Source organism: Paralichthys olivaceus, chromosome 11, assembly GCF_024713975.1.
Source record: "Paralichthys olivaceus isolate ysfri-2021 chromosome 11, ASM2471397v2, whole genome shotgun sequence".
NCBI lineage: Eukaryota > Metazoa > Chordata > Actinopteri > Pleuronectiformes > Paralichthyidae > Paralichthys > Paralichthys olivaceus.
Window position 1 is genome coordinate 5,021,988 of NC_091103.1, and position 21,071 is coordinate 5,043,058.

General features: G+C 40.5%; 1 protein-coding gene across 6 annotated transcripts in view; it reads left to right on the forward strand.

The window, feature by feature from the left end:
* Positions 1–21,071, forward strand: part of clcn2c (chloride channel 2c) — a 118,647-nt gene that overhangs the window by 46,958 nt on the left and 50,618 nt on the right. For 3 of the 6 annotated variants that reach the window (XM_020095151.2, XM_069534100.1, XM_020095155.2), the window contains exons 3-9: positions 1,517–1,567; positions 10,113–10,244; positions 10,967–11,095; positions 12,585–12,718; positions 15,462–15,539; positions 19,060–19,138; positions 19,660–19,785. In XM_020095151.2, coding sequence (XP_019950710.1) covers positions 1,517–1,567; positions 10,113–10,244; positions 10,967–11,095; positions 12,585–12,718; positions 15,462–15,539; positions 19,060–19,138; positions 19,660–19,785 — 729 coding nt within the window. The remainder of the gene's footprint in view (positions 1–1,516; positions 1,568–10,112; positions 10,245–10,966; positions 11,096–12,584; positions 12,719–15,461; positions 15,540–19,059; positions 19,139–19,659; positions 19,786–21,071) is intronic. The other 3 variants (XM_020095153.2, XM_020095154.2, XM_069534101.1) reach the window with 1 other exon arrangement.

Consider the following 21,071-nt stretch of genomic DNA (forward strand, 5'->3'; position numbering starts at 1 on the left):
TTTGCTTTTCGCCTTCGTCTCCCTTTCCTCTGTTCCTCATCTCCTTTTCCATTTTCTGCTCTCTCCAATCTTTTCCTCTTCTTCCTCCTCTCCTGCTCCCATCGCTCCTCTGACCTCACTTTTCCTCTTCTGTTTCCTCTTCATTCTTGGCTCTCTTCCCCTACCTCTCCATCTGTAATCCATCACCTCCTCCTCCACTCGTTCTCCTCTCCAGGGTACAATCTGATGCGTGGGTGTTGGTGTATCTTTCTCCATCTCCCTCTCTCTCTCCATCCATCTGAGCCCCATGTTCTGAATTATTACTCTGTAATCACCAGTGAGCCCAGAGACAATCCATTCACACACAAATATATATTTTTTTCCATCCTTTGCAGGAATGTATCCAGACTTTGAAAAGAACAGAAAACTTTATCTTTCCATCATTTGTCATTTCTTTGAAAAATATTAAATTTATAAAATGTATTTCCTCCGGTGGAAAAATAAATTGGATCAAGTTCAATAATCTCTTCTTTCATTTGCTCATATTGCGTTTGTTCTGACCATCCATCCAACATTTTGCTCCTACGCAGTTTAACTGCCGCACACCAGACGAGACGTGATCTGCACAGCCAGGACATCAGGGTTAAAGTTACAGGAACGATCCAGATTCATGATCACAGACATCATCGATTAACTACTAAATTAATGTGATCGTTTGTGTGAAGAGCGACTGAGACAGGCAGACACACACACACACACACACACACACTCCTGCAGCCGGGAGAGAAAGTCTTCCAGTAGATTATGTTGCAACTCGGTGTTTTAACTTCATTGTTGCAGAAGAAGCACACACACACACAGACACACACACAATCCTGTGATACTAACGTAATACAATAGAAAACTAAAAGCTCATCTAAATCATAACCATCCCATTCTGTTTGTGACAGTCCTCCCTAAGTTATTGATTTGGGAAATCAGAGGTGACACCCAGCCCAAGTTAAGAAGTTCCCAATATATATGGGAACTGCCAAGAAATAGGTGTATAGTTGTGTTATTCCAGTTACAAATCTAGAATTTTAGGAAAGAGGAATAATCAGTGTGATCAATTTCCTTTCCCCCTCCTTCTTCACCATCGTATTTTCTCCCTTCATATCACCTCCTCTCACACTCTCGTCCTCTTCCTTCCTTTTCTCTCATACCAACTCTTAGCCCTGCCCCCCCCGCTCTCTGTCAGGTCCTGCATTCTCCCATCACTCGGACTCCCCCCTCTCTTGTGCGCCACTGTTTTCGTGTTGCGTTGCTGGGTTTGCACAGGAACCACATCGATCACAAACTAATAATGTTATGTGGAAAAAAGAATAGAGAGTGATTCTTCTTTTTTTCTTTACACTGAGAAAAAAGAAATGTGTTAAATGAAGGATAGGATTGTGCAGATGAAAAATCTAAATCACCACACACACACACACACACACACACACACACACACACACACTGCTTTTGTATAACAATATTGTGTGGTCTATTTGTCCTCCAGGGTCAGGGTACCCGTATGTTCTGGAACCCCCAGCCCAGGACTTTTTCTCTGGTAAACAAATAAACAACAGCATCTGCATCATTCCCAGTCTGCCCCCACGACTACCAACCCCTCGGTCCTTACACACGTCATGCTGCTACAGCTAATACAGCTGCATTGCTGCACCATTATTAATCTTCAATAAGTGGTCATTAAATGTTGCACCAACTCTATTAAGCGCTTGAGAAAAGTCCCTTTACCCCCCCCTGCTACTGAATGCATTAATACCAACATCTTGAATAAAACTCATATGGTTTGTCTAACTGTGATTTTGTGTGTGTGAGTAAGTGTGTGAGGGCAGAAAAACAGGAAGTCTGATGATCCCGCAGATTGAAAAGTAGAGCCCACAAACACACACACACACACACACCCACACACACACACACACACTCACACACTCACCTTGTGGCTTCATATTAATCAGCAGCCAACATGAAAAATATCTGTGTGCTTATTATTCCCATTCCACTGTGTGTTTCTGTGCCAAAGAAGACTAACTCTCTCAGCCTGGCCTTATTACAGTTAGCCTCAAGCTCTAATGGAAAGTAATAAAGACCTCTGAACATCTTAGTTTTGCTGAGCAGGCGGGTGTGCGTGCGTGCGTGCGGGTGTGCGTGCGTGCGTGTGTTTGTGTGTGTGTGTGTGTGAGAGCGATAGGGGAGATGAATGGTTCTGATTAGGCAGTGCAAGCTGCAGACAAACGTGATGATCAATGTCTCCCTTCGTACTGTTGCAATTTGCAATGACCACACATACGCTTATACGTGTGTAGTATTTTCATCAGCTGCGTGCAGTATGTGTTTGTGTGTTTTAATTATTTGTGTTTCTCCCAAGATTGATGGTGTTTTTTGTCTCATTTCACCGCTTTCATATGTCTGAATACATACACACACTGCCAGTAATACTATGTGTATGTTACAGTATGTGTATACTGTATATATTTACTCTGTGTGTGTGTGTGTGTGTGTTGCTGTCATTTTAAATAACGGCGAATGTATATGCAATGGAAATGCTTTGAAAATGGTTATGCTCAAGTATAAAAATGTAAATCAGCGCACTTGGGTGTCTGCAGAGGACTGCGGAATGTAAGTGCTGACTCGACAACAGCAGGGATGGGTGGATGGGGGGAGGTGGGGGTTGTGGGTGTTCAAACTAGAGAGATAGAGAGAGAGGAAGGGAAATAAATAGATGCAGAGCGGAAATGGAAGGATAATTTGAAGTGGAAGGAAAACTTCAACATAGGAGGGTGCAGAGGAAGCAAAAGCTAAGAGAGAGAGAGAGAAATAAAAAAGAGAGGGGGAGTTGATGTTAATGTTCTGGGAATTGGATGGATGAAATAAAAGGAAATGGAATGATGAAAGTGGTGATGAGAGAAGAGGTGCAGTGAGTTAGCAGCAGGTCCCCTGGCTTTTGGTTCACCAGGCTTTCATCCAGGAAATGAAACTTGTTGTGCGATCGGGACAAAACACACACACACACACACACACAAAACAAAAAAGAGAGAGAAAGATGTTTTCCCATGTGCATTTAAATATCATGCACACAAACTTTTCTCACTCGCATTTAAGTTGACGGACTGTTATTGTTGTGTGTGTGTGTGTGTGTGTGTGTGTGTGTGAGAGAGTGTGTGAGTGTGTGAGTGAGTGAGTGAGTTAGCCTGATCACACAAGTTTAATTTCCTTTGCGGTGTTTGACTGCAGCTTTGTTGTTGATAAATTGACCATTGAAAATAGTCACTACATGCTCCGCAGTAAGGCACCAATGTAAAGATTTAAAAAAAAATAGACACAAGCAGCACAATCCAACGTCATGCTCACTAAATTTTATAGTTGGATGTCCCTGTTCATCTGAGTGTTGACCCAGAACACAGACCTCGTTTTATTGCTGCAAATTGCTGCAACTTTCATAACGAGTTTAAAGTCAGAAAAACAGGAATGTGTGGGTTTTAGTGTTACCCCCTTAACAAACTTTAAACATACATCACTCTGTCTTCAGAAACGATTAAAGTGGGACAGCGAGGCTGTTTTTGCATAATAGCTTTAGTGATTGTGCCGGCCTGTTTGCATGTGCGGATACACCATTATGCGTCATTAAGCAGACATTGTACTGCAGCCGTAGAGGGGAGTCACAACCAGCGTCACTTGCCGAGCGAACAGAGTGATTGAATGCGAGACGAGGTTCTTTGCGTGCTCGCCTGGGACCGCCGTTACAGCACATTTACATAAACATCACCTCCTTTTTACATCTCATTAGCATAGAAAAAACATCAACATGAAGGAGGGAGCTGAGGAGGGATGGATGGATGGATTAATGAATGGGGAGGAGATGCTACAGTTAGAGCGTGCTGAGGGAGCAGAGATGGTCATAATACAAACTAGAGGAAACATTTACAGATGCATACAGCTATGTTTGTTTTTGGCCTTATTAACCTAACACCCAGTCTCCCAGAGTTTATATATGACAGCAACATTTTGGAGTGAAGCTTGGTAAATCCCTAATGAGCTTTGGTAAACTTTCAGATGACCAACCACAAAGCAAATTGAAAGCGTTTGAGAGAGTTGCAGTCTAATAAAAACTGAGAAATCTGTCAAACAAACTGTCTTATGCATAATAAGTCTTTATGTAACCTTGCACAGACAAAGTATTGTCTCTGAGCTCTCTAGCTTAAAAGGTACTGACTGCAATATTTAGTCTGTTTAAATCAAAATCCATGTGCATTAAAGTTTAAAGATACATCAGCTTTTATCAGTCAACAGAAAAACCTGTCCCTTTATCCTGTTTGGTACAGTTCATACTTTACATACTGTATCTTTCAAGTTGCTGTTAAAAAAGCAGAAGAGCCGAATGGTCAGTTTTGCCGATCTACATTAATTCTAATCTAATTAAGATGGTGGCCCTAAACACAGCCAAGCATTTCTAATTGAATCTTTCTCTTACGCATGAAGCTACATAATGAACGTGGAGGCACATACACACAGAATGGGCACAGGCCTCATTGGCATGACTGTGCAAAATTGTTGCATTAATGGTCGGCTCTTTTACCCTTTACACACATATATAGCTGTCACCTTGCATAACAAATGAGGGGGTGATTTAAATAATTGGGTTTTATGTGGAAGCGGAGGCAGAGAATGTGCAGCCATGGTGATTTTTCTCAAAGAGGTGTGTGTGTGTGTGTGTGTGTGTGTGTGTGTCCTGATTTTCAGAATAATCACAGTACAGTTAATAATATGTTGGTTTCATCTGCTGTCGAGATGATGAGATATTGTGCAGTTTGATCCATGATCAGTGTCACAAAGAACTTTTTTCTTTCTGTAAAACGTCAGAATGTGTGATACGTAAACAGACATAATTTTCGGTCATGTTGGAAGTGTAACGTAAGTTTTCTGGAAGCTGGTGAAAGGAGAACTCAGGCAGCAGCTGTCTAATGCAGAAGATTTTAATGTAGACTTGATGAGAAGACTTGATGTGGATGGTCAAAGATTCCTCAACAGGCCTCCCGGCACTCGCAACTGGGAGGAGATGCCAAGATAGACCCAGAACTTGCTTGAGTGATTAAATATCCCATCTGGCGTGGGATTTCCTCGAGATCCCTAAGGAGGAGCCGGAAAGTGTTGCTGGGGAGAGCGATATCTGGAACAGGACGGACAGACAGACAGGACTAGATTGGACATTTAAGCAATAACAGCCAGATTTTCTTGCCTCCTGTGAGCGCAGTACAGTATGCTGCTAAAACATTAGCCCCAACTTTTGCCTGACCAGTGCTACAATTAAAGGTCTGGACCATGGCTAGTTTGTCCCTAACATCGTATCAGGAGCAATGTGAAAGTGAAAGTTTTCTTTGAATTACACCTTTGGTCCTGACATAACTCTTTTTGCTTTGGGTTAAAAGCAAGAGAGGGATAACAGTGGTTTTGCTGAAATGCTCATTTAGATTTGAAATATTTGATATCAGGAGTTTGAGTCCAAAAAAGTTTTTAAAAAATGCACAGCTCATAATGTAAGCAGGCGCATATGTACACACACACACACACACACACACACACACACACACACACATGCTGTTTCAGAATGTCAGCCCAAGAGAGTAGATGTGCTGTGTATCCAAGGCAACCTAAATTAATCTTAACAGGTGTGGGGCATTATTTCTCTTGCCGAGGAGAGACGGAGCAAGCAGGCGACCGAGAATGAAAAGGTGAGATGGAAAGAGAGAGAAAGGGATGAGAGCGCCCAAAGAAACAAGGATGGAGGAATGGAGGAGTGCAGGGCAACAGATAAGGCCTGAGAGGGAGAGGAGGAAATGAGGGGTAAAGTCAGAGGTTGAATGTGATGAGTAGAATGCAGAGGGAGAGAGGCAGAGAGAGATGATGGGATCAGAGAGGGGAGGGATGGAAGGGGATAGTGGTGCAGAGGGTGAGTCAGAAGGCGATGAGAGTTATTGGGAACTAGCATGCTGCTTATTGCATGCCACCAAGAATAAAGTCAGCAACCGGCGTGCACTGTGTTTGTGTGAACGCACTGGCACAAAAAAAAACATTAGACAATACCAGCACAGTCTAACTAAATAACATCTCCAAAAAAGACAAGATTACACTTGCGGCTAGTCCCACTCAAAGGCCTGCACAACACACACACACACACACACACACACACACACACACACACACACACACACACACACACACACATGCACCATTTAGAAGGACAAAGAAATCACTTCAGCACACACACTTGGCTGATACACAAATACACGCACCAACACTCATTTACATTGACTAGTGTCTGGATGACAGAAGGGGTCCAAGAACACAGACGGCCCGTGGGTGAGATGACGCACAAGCACAAGCACACACACACACACACACACACACACACTCACTCTACACTTAAATATATAAATCTAAATATACACATGTACGAAGCCTGTTTCTCAGTAGTGTCACATAACATCCAAGTGATGGAAACTAAAGTAGAATCAATGTTTTTGTGTGTGTGCTTGTCGCAGCCTCTGCCAGCGTGTGTGTGTGCGTATGTGTGTCTGCGCGACAGCTCCTGTAGGTGTTGATTGGGGAACGTGTGCGTGTGTGTGTGTGTGTGTGTTGGCGTGTTAAAAGTGTCTGTCATTCAAACACAGGCGTCAGTCTCGCCTCCACTTTGACATTTGTTCTTGTTTTTATGTTTCAGTTATTTAAAATGTACCTTTTAATTATTTATCCATTAAGTCATGAAAACATAAACACTATCCACAGGTGTCTGATAAATCTTCTGGTGCTAAACCACTTAAAACTCAAAAAGTCAGATATAATAATATTTGTTTATTATCCCTTAAAATAATTCCTTGGCTAATTCCAAAGCTACAGGACATTCAAACTTGTGTTTATTAATTTCTTTAACTACTGAACTGACATGAATAGAAACCACTTTAACATAAGCCACATGTTTTATGTGACATTCAGATTTTGCAGACGTGGCAAAGGTATATGCTCTTCCACCTTTATGGTAATTAGCAACACATTAATAACATGTCACTAATTAGTGTACATACTAGCAGCATGGTTAATTTGTCACAAACGTATTCATGTTTTATTCTGCATGACCATATTCTACAACCGCTAGGCCATTAACTTAGAGTTTTCCCTCAATAGTAAAAGGAGGTTGCACACAAATTACAATCTTTATGTTCTTTGCTTCGTGTGAGCCTGAAAAGAAAGTAGTACCACAAGAATAATCATTAAACAACACTTAAAGTGTAAGGTCTATTCCTATGCCACAAAACAAAAGCTACAGTTGTTAATAATGACCAAATAACAATTAACTAAATTAAGTCTTGAGATTATGTGTTGCCTATTTTAAAGCTGTCTCCTCCTCGAACTTAGTAAATCCATTAAAGAACTCGATGACTGAAATGATCAGAGAGGATTCATGAAAAGAATAGAGATTATCTGAGCCGCACAGCTTTGGTTCACATTCACTGGTAGAAGAATAAAGTCATAACAAGCAGAAATATTTATTGATGTAACCTTGGACAGACGTTCAAACATGGTTTGTACCGTAGAGTCTAAATAAAGATGGACGACATGTTTTCCACTTCCTACCACCGTCCTGAAATGAAATATCCCAGGAACAAAGGCTGCCACAGTCTGCTCACAAGCAATTGGTGGATGGAGCCACTGTAGTGCTGCCACCCAGCCAATCCTGGTGGTTCAACCCATATTTATAGCATCAACTAACTAATTAAAACTAATTGGTAAAAATAGCACTTACAATGATTAGTGTGATAAGAACTACAGAAACCATCTTTAAGAAAAATGTATATGATGTGTACTTTTTAGTTTTGTAAATCTCCCATCCATTGACACGGAGGAGGTTTATGACCTATACTGCTTGATTCCACATGAACGGAACTAGAACGGACCTAGACAATTAGAAAAAAATGAGCCTTGGACACATTTACCACAGTAAGATAGAATTCATTGACAAAGAGCAAACCGAGGAGGGTCGTAGTTACTGTTGAGTTGAATGATCTTGTGAGGCATGTTTGCTTGGTGAAGAAGAAGAAACATGTCGGCCATGTTTATTGACTCAAGGAAAAAGATCCACAGATGAAGATCAACATCTCATCAGAAGTATCCCGGAAAATGGGTTTTAACCATAGACTGTACCCCTTTTACTGTCTTGGTCTCACTGAAGAAAAAACTTCTTATACACTATAAATACAGTTACTCTACCTTCTGCATATAGTTATTTGCAGAGGCTGCTGCTTTGGTTGTTTTCACCCAATATTTGTATATATATATATTTTTACACCTGTATATCTTGCAGAGAGAAGCGTGATGAAAAATCACGTGTGTGTCACATAATCACTGGTTCTATATGCAGGAGATAATAGGGGAAACACACACAAGTGTATGTGAGTGTTGTTAGTGTCATTAGTGTGAGGAGCATCCCACTGCTCCCGAGTACCAAATACCCCGCAGAGGAAAGAAGGAAAATGAGGACAGGCCTGGAGGATGATGGGGGGGAAAAAAATGTGGTGTGAACGAGAGGCGGTGTGAAGTAGAAGTGCATACCTCCACCAAGGCCAAACAATTCTACAATGATTGTCTAGAACCTATAGTAGAAATCTGAAATGCCCTGAATATGATTAATATGTTGTAAAACACAATATAAAAGCATTAACCTTTGCCAAGGCCCAACAGTCCACTTATGAAACCACATTTAGATTCACTAGATCTGGATTTTTATTTGGATTTGCACAAACTCATACATATATATACAGTCCTCTAAACATGTCTGATTTTTCTTCATCAAGATCCACAAATTATTCTGTGAGAAATCAAGGAAAAGCACCTTATATGTTCCATAATTTGATGGCTTCTTCCTTCATGTGCCAAACCACGTCACAGAATGTCATGGAAATCTGTTGAGTAGTTTTTACATAATCCTGCTGACTACCAAACAAACAGATAGATGCAGACAACAACAACCTCCTTCGTGGACAAGCAAACAAACAGATGCGGGTGAAAGCACAACCATCTAACTGGAGATAATCATGGTGTCTGTGTGCAGATTGTAATGAGTCACCATCACCCTTTAATGTTTTGTCCCATTAATGAGTCATAATTAGTAATTGTGTATATGCATGTCTGTACCAAGTGTTCTTCTGTTAATTAGCCATGAGTTTCCTCTTGCTCGCAGGTGAGTAAAGCAGATCTGATTGTGCTTCATGCGCTGGTTAGTGTGTGTGTGTCTGTGTGTATTGTGTTTTAATTTGTAGTTCCTGAATGTGCAGTGTGCTGTGCACTTAATATAGATCAGTACCTTCATATTAACACACAGTAACAGGGCAATGTGTCAACACTGTGTTTGGTTGTAACCTCCGCTGGTCATACTTTGTACTGGTTTCTGAGGTATTACTGCTTTTCTATTTGGCTTCCACATCAGTTAGCTGACTTTCCATCCAAGAAAAAATAATTCACAAACAATAACACTCAAGTTATTGATCGTTCAGGGTGAGTTGTGTTAAAAAAGCAATGGGAATGAATTTTCCCAATAAACAAACAAGGAATAATCTTTAAAGATTACCCACAAACCTCACTGTCACTAATACTGAGAAACCTGTAATAAAAAATACAAATGTAATATCCGTATAACTAGAGTCGGTTAAAGGTAAGTGAGAAAGTAAGGGTTTTGTTTGCTTGTAAACTTGGTGAAACCATCGTAAATTGAATAATTAATAAATGTATACTGTTCCTCACGTGTGTCTGTCAGCAAGGTTCACTGCCCGTTTGCGGAAACATTTTATTGTATATATCCTTAAGTTTGCATATGTGAATGATAATAAATAATAGATTTCACCACTTTAAAAACAGACTCACCAGTTAAGGGTACTTTTGGGCAGACAACAAGTTTCAGAAGCTGTTGGATGGAAAAACAGCTACTGTTATCCGCCAGTGCTTTTCAAGCCTCAGCGCTAATATCTGGTTAGTGTAGTTGCAGTGTTTTGTTTTGTCTGTAGTCCTAACGTGTTATCCTGTCATCCTGCCCTTCCCTGTAGTCTGCACCGTTCGCTGTCAGAAGTTCCTGATCTCGCGGGTCGGGGAGGACTGGATCTTCCTCATCCTGCTGGGACTCCTCATGGCCCTGGTCAGCTGGGTGGTGGACTTCTGCATCGCCATCTGCCTACAAGGTGAGGGAGGGAGGGAGGGAGGGAGGGAGGAGGGGGAGGGCGGAGGGATTAGCCTCGCAGGTAGAGGCATGTAAATTGCAGTGACAGTAACGGGAGGCAAATGTAAATATACAGGAAGAAAGTCCAACATTGCATCGAATGCCTGGAAAAAAGAATCTGGTTGGTTGACAGGGAAAACAACCAGAGAAGCAGAATACTAGAAAATATACAAGCTATGCAAATTGTTTTATTTTTATAATTTTACACATTCAAGCAATTATACATCACAGAGTTTATATTAGAACTCTAGATTAAGTCAGGGAAGAGGGTGTGAAACCTGACAGATACCAGTGAATCACAGTGTCATGTAGTAGTAGAGGTGCTGTAGATGGAAATGAATGAGTCACTGATTTACTCAGTCTGTAAATATATTTAGATTTGTGTGGTTGCAAACTAGATTTTAGACACAAGGGGCAAAAAGAAGCATTTCAAAAGATGGAGGAACAAGTGAGAGCTGAAGCTGGTGCATTATTTATTTGACCAATCTTTAATTCGTTTACATGGCAGCACACTTAGATCTGTGTGTGTCGTTTTAGCATGTGTGTGTACTCAAGGGTGAAGTACAGTAATTGCAATGTAGTAGGGAGTATACTGTACATCAGCACTTTACATAAATGCAAACACTCTTACTGTGTGTGTTTCTGTGTGTGTGTGTGTGTGTGTCTGTGTGTGTGTGTCCACAGCACAGAAGTGGATGTACGGTGGTCTGGACAGTAATGTGTTCCTGCAGTATCTGGCCTGGGTCACTTACCCTGTCGTCCTCATCACCTTCTCTGCCGGCTTCACACAGATCCTCGCCCCGCAGGCAGTTGGTATGACTCACTCACACATATTCAATTATTCGATATTTCAAAAACAAATGATAACAAGTTCGATTAAAGTAATTCATCAAGAAAATATTTGCACTTCCTGGTTGGTTCCAGCTTCTGTAGTGTGAGGATCCGCTACTTTTCTATGTTCGTGTCGTAAATTAAACACCTTTATTTAATGTGAAGACGTCACCTTGAGCTTTTTGAGGAGTTGCCAGCATCTAAGTATTTTGTCCAGTGAGTAGGTGTTGAATATTAATGGCTGGATTAACCTCTAATGAAAATACGAATTTGTTTCAGGCTTATGTTACTGTAGGTAGAAATTGATGTAATGCTGATTTAAGGTTTGATAAAATGCTGAAATAACCATATAAACTTTAAGTGTTTTCCATTCCTGTATTGAGTTTTACAAAATAAATTATACCTGTGTAACCACAGCCTGTAAACAATATATCGCAGTACTGCTTATGTGAGGAGCACGACAGTGTGTCCCTGTTTACCAATTTTGACGCTGGAGCATTTTGCTGTACAAAGCTCTGAAACTGAATTAAAGTTACATACATTTGTTAAAGGTTTTGCAGTTATTTATATTTTTGTATTGAAGTTAATTGCACTTTAAACTGTAAGCAATTAATAGGTTAAATTTCAACTTCCAATTCCCCCCGCTATAAAACATGTTGACCGTTGTTTTTACTTTATTTATAAGAAAGTATTGGCAAAAATCATAATCGTGTTCCGTGTGTTTGCATCTGCCTGTGTATACATTTATTATATTTATGAATATTTCCAGTTTGTGTATAAAACACATTTGAAAAAATATCTGAAGATAAGAATGTTAAGAAAGCTTTAACGCTTGGCTGAGGAAACGTATTGATGGAAACATTATTTGACAGTGCAAAGGAAACAGACTTGGAGAATAAATCAAGGTGCACGTGAAGCGTTGTTCACTGAAGCTTTCCTCTCTGCTGAAGAAATGAAAAATCGTGGCTAACAAAAACATCAGAACTTGTGAGGAGCGATGAGCAGCCGTCCTCAAAGTAAAAAATGAAGCATTTCCACCACATTTAGCTTCAACTGATCTTTAACTGATGTTCTTTTAATCACACCGTCTCCTTGCATCCTCTCCTGCGATGCTTTGATGTCACCTGACTGGAAAAAAAAGCTCCACCTGCTGCATTTGGGTGGAAACTTGACTCTAGCTGATGAATTTAGAACCGTTTTATATCAAACTGTGATGAAGGTTGAGTCTGTTTGTGTTGTCAGTGTCAGTCAAATGTGTTCAAACCCCTCAGTCCTGACGAGTTTACGCTAATTTACACCCGAGGATGATTTGTGACTTGATTTTATTGAGTATTTAGTCAATATCTGAAGTTACAGACAAATCCTTGGGATATGAAGTGCAGATGCTTGTTGGATGAAGTGTGTTGCGATTCTCTTAAAGTTTACAATCAGCTGTAAGCTCCTCGTGTGTCCCCCCCCCTCCACCCTGCAGGTTCAGGTATTCCGGAGATGAAGACCATCCTGAGAGGAGTGGTGTTGAAGGAATACCTAACCTTCAAAACCTTTGTGGCCAAAGTCATCGGTCTCACCTGCGCTCTAGGCAGCGGCATGCCGCTGGGCAAGGAGGTAACACACACACACAGATTTTTACAACACAGCATTACCTGATCTATGGGCCCATGAAGGCCTTAATGGTTCTAAATGGAAAGATGGACTCTAGACTGGGACAACATGTTACATGCACATGTCCACTCACAGTAGCAGCTTGTCAGTCAATGAAACAGCCAATTCCATATGTGAGTCAAAATACGGGCTGCAGCATACTTTCAGTCACCACCTCCCTCTTGTGGTGAAGAAGGAGCCGCAAGACAAAGGTTTTTAATTGACCAGATGATCCAAGAGAAGCCGAGAAGAGTTTTCGTTAGAAGGACACACACATTTTCTCTCGCTCCTGGTATTTCACACGATGTCCTGTACGATCATGATTTTAAAAAAATGTGAGCAGCGTTCAGACCTCTGTTTTTGGAATTCTTGCTCCTTCAATAGTCCCTTCTTTTTATAACCAGATCATTTCAGTCGTTTAGACATGATCCTCAATTAATTATTTTTTTCTCAAAGACAATCTCTCTACATATTAGTCGGAAATAAAGTTAAACAAAGTCAAATTAAATCTACCGCTGGTTCTTGTTGCTCTTATTTAAGTCTTGATCTGTGAGGACGTAAAAAATATAAACTTACAGTTAAAATCAAAGGTAATATTGCTGAATACACTTTGATTTAAATGTAAGTTAAGTTAGCAATTCCATTTAAACTCAAGTGGTGATCCTCATGCAACAGTGATTGGACAGTGTGTTGTTCAGAAACACAGTTTCACAATCTTTGTCTGTGATAAAATATGGACCCAGCACGGAGCTGCCATCAGGGCTGGACGCCAGCTTACACAACATCCGAAATAAGCTTTCAGAATCAGAGAAGAATACCAGCTGGCTGCAGCTTCAATTTAAACCGTTATCAGTCATCAAAAACCCATTAAGGCCACAGTGAAGTGTTTGAGCAGTTTTCCCAGTGCGCCTTGAAAAAGTGGAGCAGCTCTATCACGACTGAAATCAGTGCATATATGCGGAGCTATCAGTGCATATTATAGAAATCAGTGAACGCCACATGAACTTCTGAGGGAAACATCCCCCGTCTCCAGCTCCCATTCTCCATCCCTGCTGCATGATTTACACATGATTCATAAGGCTTCAGTGCTGGCTCCCAATGAACGACTGAAAGGTTGGCAAGTTCAGTGTGAATTAATTTTGCACTGCTACGTTCTGCCTCCAGGAAGTCGCCATATGCCACTTGTTTGACACTCGCAGAAGCTTTAGACTCGGGTCAGGTTCTGACACAAAATACAGAATCCCTCTGGTTTCGGCTCGTGCTCTGGTTATTGTTCTCCAGGGCTCAGTCTGTTATATCTTACTGCTTTTGGCCCGATCTGGATTGTTAACTGCTTAAATTCCACTGGGAGCTGTGTTCCCATTACAAGCATTTGTTCAGTACACCTATGTTCCGATCCGAAAGGCTCATCAAAAAAGTTTTCTTTACAAATATGTAGATAATATGTGTACCACTTGCATCTGATACCAGCTCTCCTACATTTAACTATTGTAGTTTATTTCTGTTGTCATGATTCAACATATATAGTAGTTAGAGAGTTGTCCTGCGCTGAAACCCTCAAACTCATAGTACGTTCAGAGATCTACACCCAGCACATCACGAGGTAAAGTAGTACTCAAACCTCCCAGTGTTAAAAGACACACCGTGGGCCAATCCGGTCGGGTTCAGGCTGAAGGTCAGCGGATGCTTCTGCGTCGGAGCTACACCGCAGCCTACGTGTAAAAATGAGTTTGACTTGAGAGCAAACAGTGTGTTATCTGGAGAGGAGGGAAAACAAAATGAGAAAGAGGGAGGGTGCAAAGTTAACTTTTCTAAACCCAAAGAGAGGTAGAGGACTGTTCTTCTGGAGATTGTGGAATCCCCAAATTCACTCTGCAGATGTTGTTTATGTCCTGTACACTACTTTGTGTGCATGAGTTTGGAAAATGTAGTGTATACTGCTGTCCTTCAGCAAAAACAGTTTCAGGTAAGTATGGCATCCCCCAAAAGACTTTAAGCCTCAAGACGTCCTCACAGGAAAAATAGTTTTTTTCCTTCATTACACACACACACACACACACACACACACACACACCTGCCTCAGGCCCCTCTGGTTGTGTACGCCTGCAGCAGAATGCACAGTTTGGATTCAGAGCAGCCGCTCACTCCCTATAACTTGAGCATCACTCTTCTAAAATTATTAATCCTGTTGGTTCCACTTTGAACTTCATCCTCTGCATTTTAACAATCACTGCAGACTTTGTTGTTGACGATGTGTTTCAAAAAGTTTTATGTGCCGTCTCGTGCGACGCACAGCAAACAGGAGGCTTAACCGCTTCTCGGCGTGTAATGTAGGTCTCAATTACTTTTTTATAAAAATGAAGAACGTCTCCTGAATAAAAATGAGGACAAAACATTCCTGTTTTAACGGGCGCTGCCATCTTGTGCAGGTGACGTCATCTAGAGCCAGAGTCGGTGCAGCAGAGATTGTGAAGTGGAGCAGTGGAATTTAGTTCATAAACCTAAACTTGAGTTGTGTACTGGGACTTTAATTTGGCTCATGTCTAAGAGGGTGGGGTTTATGACCTATACTGCAGCCAGCCACCAGGGGGCGAACAAGATGTTTTGGCTTCATTTTTGATATTTCGTCCATGTTTTTGTACAGTCACTAGTTTACACCTGTGGTATTTTATGTTATATATTTTATTTTATCTTTCCCTCCTGTCAGGGTCCCTTCGTACATATCGCCAGTCTGTGCGCTGCTCTCCTCAGCAAGTTCATGTCTCTGTTTGGGGGAATTTACGAGGTAAGTCCTGTTTATTTCTTTGGTTAATGTTCTTCCTCTCAAGTTTATTCTCCCTCCTTCAACATTTTTGCACAACTGCTCCCTTGATTTCAGTTTGTTTTTGTGGCGTTAAATTAAAACATCTATTATTCAGTCTTCTTTTCATTATTACTCCACGTAAGCTGTACACACCATAAAGCAAATACTAATGGAAAGAGTTTCAACCTCCTACTCAAGTTATTTTTCTCATTCCATTTCATTCACTTCTTCAAAATCCTTTTTTTTTTTTTTTCCATTAACCCGATTCACTTGGTGAACATAGTCACTTTCTGTTGTCTCTGTGCTTTCTGAGTAACAAGGAGCAGAGAATGCTTTCCAAAATTCTATTCTATCAATTTATAAAACGGCAGGTATGTATAAAGTTGGGTTGCTGCATTAAATAGTTCAGATGTTCACTGGGGCTGTCAGACAAAGTTGAACAATCTGTGGTTCCTGCTCAGCTGCTGAAGACGTGTGGAAGACGTGTGGCTTCACTGATGTGTTGCTGAAATGCAATTTTTTAAAAACTGGACCACGAGGTTAACACTAACTGCTGTTGTGGCACTAACACGAGGCAAGAAAATTCAAAGTGTGGACAGAAGAGAGGGATTCTGGGTAGGGTTTTAGTGGAATCAGCAAACAGCCGCTTCGCATGAATGTATTAAGAAAGGTTGTGGGCCATCCAGCAGACTGTAACTGGCTCATCCGGCATTCCTGGTGTGTTGCATTAACATTAGTCTTGTCTCTTCACGTGGCTCGTGCTTGATCCACTGTTAGTTTGTCTTCAATTAGAAGAGCAAGTGTACGTTCATATCTCCCGAGAAACAAATTGGTTCAAAGTATCAAAGGAGGTTTTGCGTTGCTGAAGTCGATGCTTTAATTCGGAGCCGCTCACAAGGTTCTGGTCATCAAAAATGTATCTCAAAATGCAAATTTTTCATAGGAATCAATTTCTTTCATCCCACGTGAAGTCTGGACGTTTTCATCTTGAAGGCTAATTTAGCTTTAATAGATGCAGCGAAAGGAGTTGAGAATTTTTATTTGGCGGGGGGTAGGCAGAGAATGTGGAAAAAAGCTGGATGACAGAGTCGCTGATCAATCAGGGGAAAGACAGAAAAATTATTTTCTTCCTCATGCGTCTCCTCCTCCTTCTCTCTTTTTATCCTCTCCATCTTGTCCATCCTTTGGAAGAGGAGCCCAGGAGCTGGAGGAAGGCAGGGGAAATTTTTACTCTCATCTTTATCTTTTCTGAAGATGTGAGCACTTCTCTTTGGGGAAAAAATGGGAAGATGAGATGGAGGAGGATACACAGGGCAGAGGGAATGAATGAAGAGTCAGTGCAAGAGCTGCAAAACACCTTTACTGCTTCTACTTAATGGCCTTAAGCTGAAGGAGCAAAGTTTTATGTAGTCAGCTGCATCGACAAAACAGATATCGATGGTGTTTGCAAAGCTGATTTGAAAGATCAGCTGAAATGGAGCGGATTGTCGTTGTAGTTGTGCTAGAAGAGACAAGCTGATTCACTTTTATCGTCCATGAAGAGGAACTTGACTTGAAACAGGCCAAACATAGAAATCAGCATAAAACACAATCAACTGTGTGATGTACTTTAAGGTTACAGAAAAGTGAAAGCTTCAAATCAGTGATTACAATGTCAATAGTATCACTATCTCTGTACCCTTTGTATTTTAAATGTGACACTTTAGATGAACACCTGATATTACTGCAGCTGAGGTTGAGAAAATGAAATCCTTTATTTTGAAATTTACTGCCGTCTAATGCAGTGCGTCCACATTGGCATTGTGCTCATACCAATATACTTTAAATGTCATGACAGGCTTTATTTTACAACCCTCACTTGACACTTTCTGTCCCTCAGTCCCCTCCATTATTCTCTCGCTCTCTGTGACAGCTTTAATTTTTCCATCTGCCCATCTTCCTTTTTATCTTTCTGCAATAATCATCATCATCATCATCATCATCATCGTCTCCTAGTAACCGTTACTCTGTCCCGTCCTCACGTCCCTCTCGATTGTTGTGCTGGGCGTGTGTGTGTACCTCTGCAGCAGTAGCTCTTCATAGTTTAAGTACAGTCGACTAACGTGGACTGTAAACGACAGTTTTTTGTTTCAACGTGCTTTTGGATAACATGCTGTTGAAAATCAGAATGACATGTTAAGTGTTAGAATCCTTTACACAGTTAATATTAGCAGTAAACAAAGTGGTATTCATCTGTCCTTACTGGCCAAACTGTGTTTTGTATTCTCATGCTTCCTGAAGGAGCCTGGTTTTATAGGGATTAAGGTAATTCTGCATGCTCTGCAGTCCGTGTCCCTTCTTCCCCACTACTCAGGTCTCAAATTAATTCAGTCTTTTGAAATTTAACAAAATATTTAAGCTCAATGTTTATTTGAGTATCTTGCCTCAGACACATGCTTCAAAATAAAGTGTTGTCCTCGTATTTTTATGTCAAAATCATTTGTCAAAACCATCGTATCATATCACCTTGTAACTGAACTACAGTCTTTGATGAAGAAACTTGCACTGACTGTTATTCTCAAACAATATTTGGAACCCATGTTTTGTAGGACTCCAGATATTATGTTCTGTCTTGTGCTTTTGTGCATTTTACTTTTGATTTACAACCTGACATGGTTGGTGTCTTGGGAAACTTAGAGATCCACACTGGAATAAAAAAAATTAAAATATGGCTATGAATAGATTTGCTCCTGGTGGTAATAAAAACACAAGATTAATGTTTTTACAAAGCATTTTTTTCTTAGGGACATAGAAAAACTGACTTAAAGACTTATTTGTGTCATAAACTGGTTTGTTAAGCCATTTCTTTGTGTTTGCAAATCACAATACGTCCTCCATTAGTGTTTGTGAAGTTAATATGACTATTTCATGATGTAGGAGAAGAGAAGATCCAGCCTGGAATAGTTGAACAAAAAGAGTTGGAATGATTAAGAATAATGATTAAAAAAAAAAAAGAGTGTGTGCTTGAGTGTGTGCATGAATGCAAGCACCAGTTCAGCATGAGTTGTTGCACGTTATAGGTTTGTTAGCAACTGAGTATAAAATCACAAAGGGATAACACACACACACGTACACACTAACCTTCCTGTATCACTGACATGCTGCTTGAAGGAAGCCAGTCTCATAGGAATGAAGGTAAGATCAGTCACATAAAAAAAAACGCCTCCATTTCTCATGATGCAGTGTGACCCTCTGCCCTTCAGTCATGCAGCTCAGTCTTTTCATTTGTTCCTCTCTGCCGGTCCCACTGTGTGTTACACTGCAAACCCTCATCTCACAACGATGTCATCATGATTCTCTTGCATGAAGAGTCTCATTTTATATGAACTGTGCAGCAATCCATGTTATTTATTGGGCTTATTTGTCAACTTCTTCCATTTTATACTTTTAAGCTTCTGCGTTTGTTTTATGTGTCGTCTGTGTCATGTGTGTGTTTGTGTGTTTGTGTGTGTGTGTGTTCCAGAATGAGTCGAGGAACATTGAGATGCTGGCAGCGGCCTGTGCTGTGGGAGTGGGCTGCTGTTTTGCTGCCCCCATAGGAGGTGAGTCTCCAGGGGGAAAAACGTGCATGTTTGTGTATGTATATATATATAGCATCTGATATTCTATTCAATAGTAGCTCCAAATCCTAATATACATTATCTCAAGGAACTTTACGTAGAAGGTCTACACCCTAAACGTGATAGAGAACTTCATACAACACTGCACATGGTGGTGAAGCAATATCAGTGATGTTTCAGAGGGGATCTGTTAGCAAAGGAAATATCTCTCTTTTCCTTTCTGGACAGATTATATCATCTCATGTTAACTTTACAGTCTTACAACATCTGCTTACTGGCTACTACAGATCTCACAACATGGTCTAAACCAAAAGTAAAAACAAAAACAACACAACCGAGAATATATCTGAGTGTAGATGCTGTTGTCGTTGTCTTTACCTAGATTGTGTTTTTAATGTTTTGGACTTTTGTATTAATCATATATGATTAAGGCCTTTGTAAGTATCATGTCCCATAATGTGTGTGTCTGTGTGTGTGTCTGTGTGTGTGTGTGCGTGTTACAGGAGTGTTGTTCAGTATTGAAGTAACGTCCACATTCTTTGCGGTGAGGAACTACTGGAGAGGTTTCTTTGCTGCTACATTCAGTGCCTTCATCTTCAGAGTCCTGGCTGTTTGGAACAGAGACGAAGGTAACGAGGACTTTACGCAGCACTGTGTTATATTAATGTGAAGTGCAAGACACAGCAGGGGATTTGAAATTCGTTCTGGATTTATAATGTGAAATATTCACAATGGTTTTTCAAACCCCTCAGGTTAACGACCGCATTGAAAAGAGTGGTGTGCTTCGTTCTAAAGTCTTCGCTTCTCTTTAAAGTGCCACAAGTTTTACAATTCTCAAAGCTGTGGAAACAATGCACAATATACCATTTCTTTAATTCCTATTATTTTAGAATATGGCAACAAAACAACCACATCTATATCAAGATTACAACATCAAGCTCAAACTTGGCTTTCTTATTATTAGTTTAAGAACTATGCCGAGGAGTTAGAGAAATAAACGGTGGGTAAGCAATTCTGGAGATTGAAAGGTGATCTTTGAACTTCGGACCAAAACAAATACACCTCTCCCTTCACTGGTCCTTCACAGGCTCCACCCCCCCACATGTATGCATGTGTGTCACTAATCAGTCAATCAATCAATCAACCACTGATCTTAACAAGTCGGAATTAGCCGCCAACAACTTGGGACCATACTGACCTATTGGTTCATAGTAGGACGCAGAGGACAGTATCTCATTCGAAATGCAGCAGATGATGTTTCCACATTTTTTATTTATAAGTCGTTCTAAAGAAGATTATAAGGATTAGCATATCATGTTTGTGACCCCTCCTTTGGAAATCCATGCTGTGTTCACTGACAAAACAAAGAGCCAGAGCTGTGTATTTAAACTGGATTCCATTCCAGTGCACAAAGAGAACTAACGGACTGTGAGGAGAGATTAGCAGAATTTGAAAGAAAGTGTATTGGATTCAGATGGCTTACCCCACCTTTAAACACAAGTGATACAACTGAAAAGAGGTTTTCAACATAGTTAGATTTTCTACAGGGATTTGGGTACTTTTAGAAAAAGCTGCAAAAATTTGAAACATCAGCGAAAACAAGAGAAAACATTAAAGAATTTAAAGAAAATTGATTCCTTGTGTATTTTAAATGTAATAACTGAAAGTAAAATTGAACAGAACTCATTAGCAATGATTCACCCACTGTTAATGCTCTCTAATACATTTCACAGTACAGCCGGAGTTGTAAAATAACTTGAAGGCGGCAGCTTAGATCATCAACGTACCAAACAAATCTTGATCATGAAAATAAAGCTGATGAGGACGGGGATCATTTGTCAGATGTGCTTTGATATAAAGCCTCACATCTGTCCCACCAAGCTCACACTGATAAAATCTAGATCTTTCTTGTCTT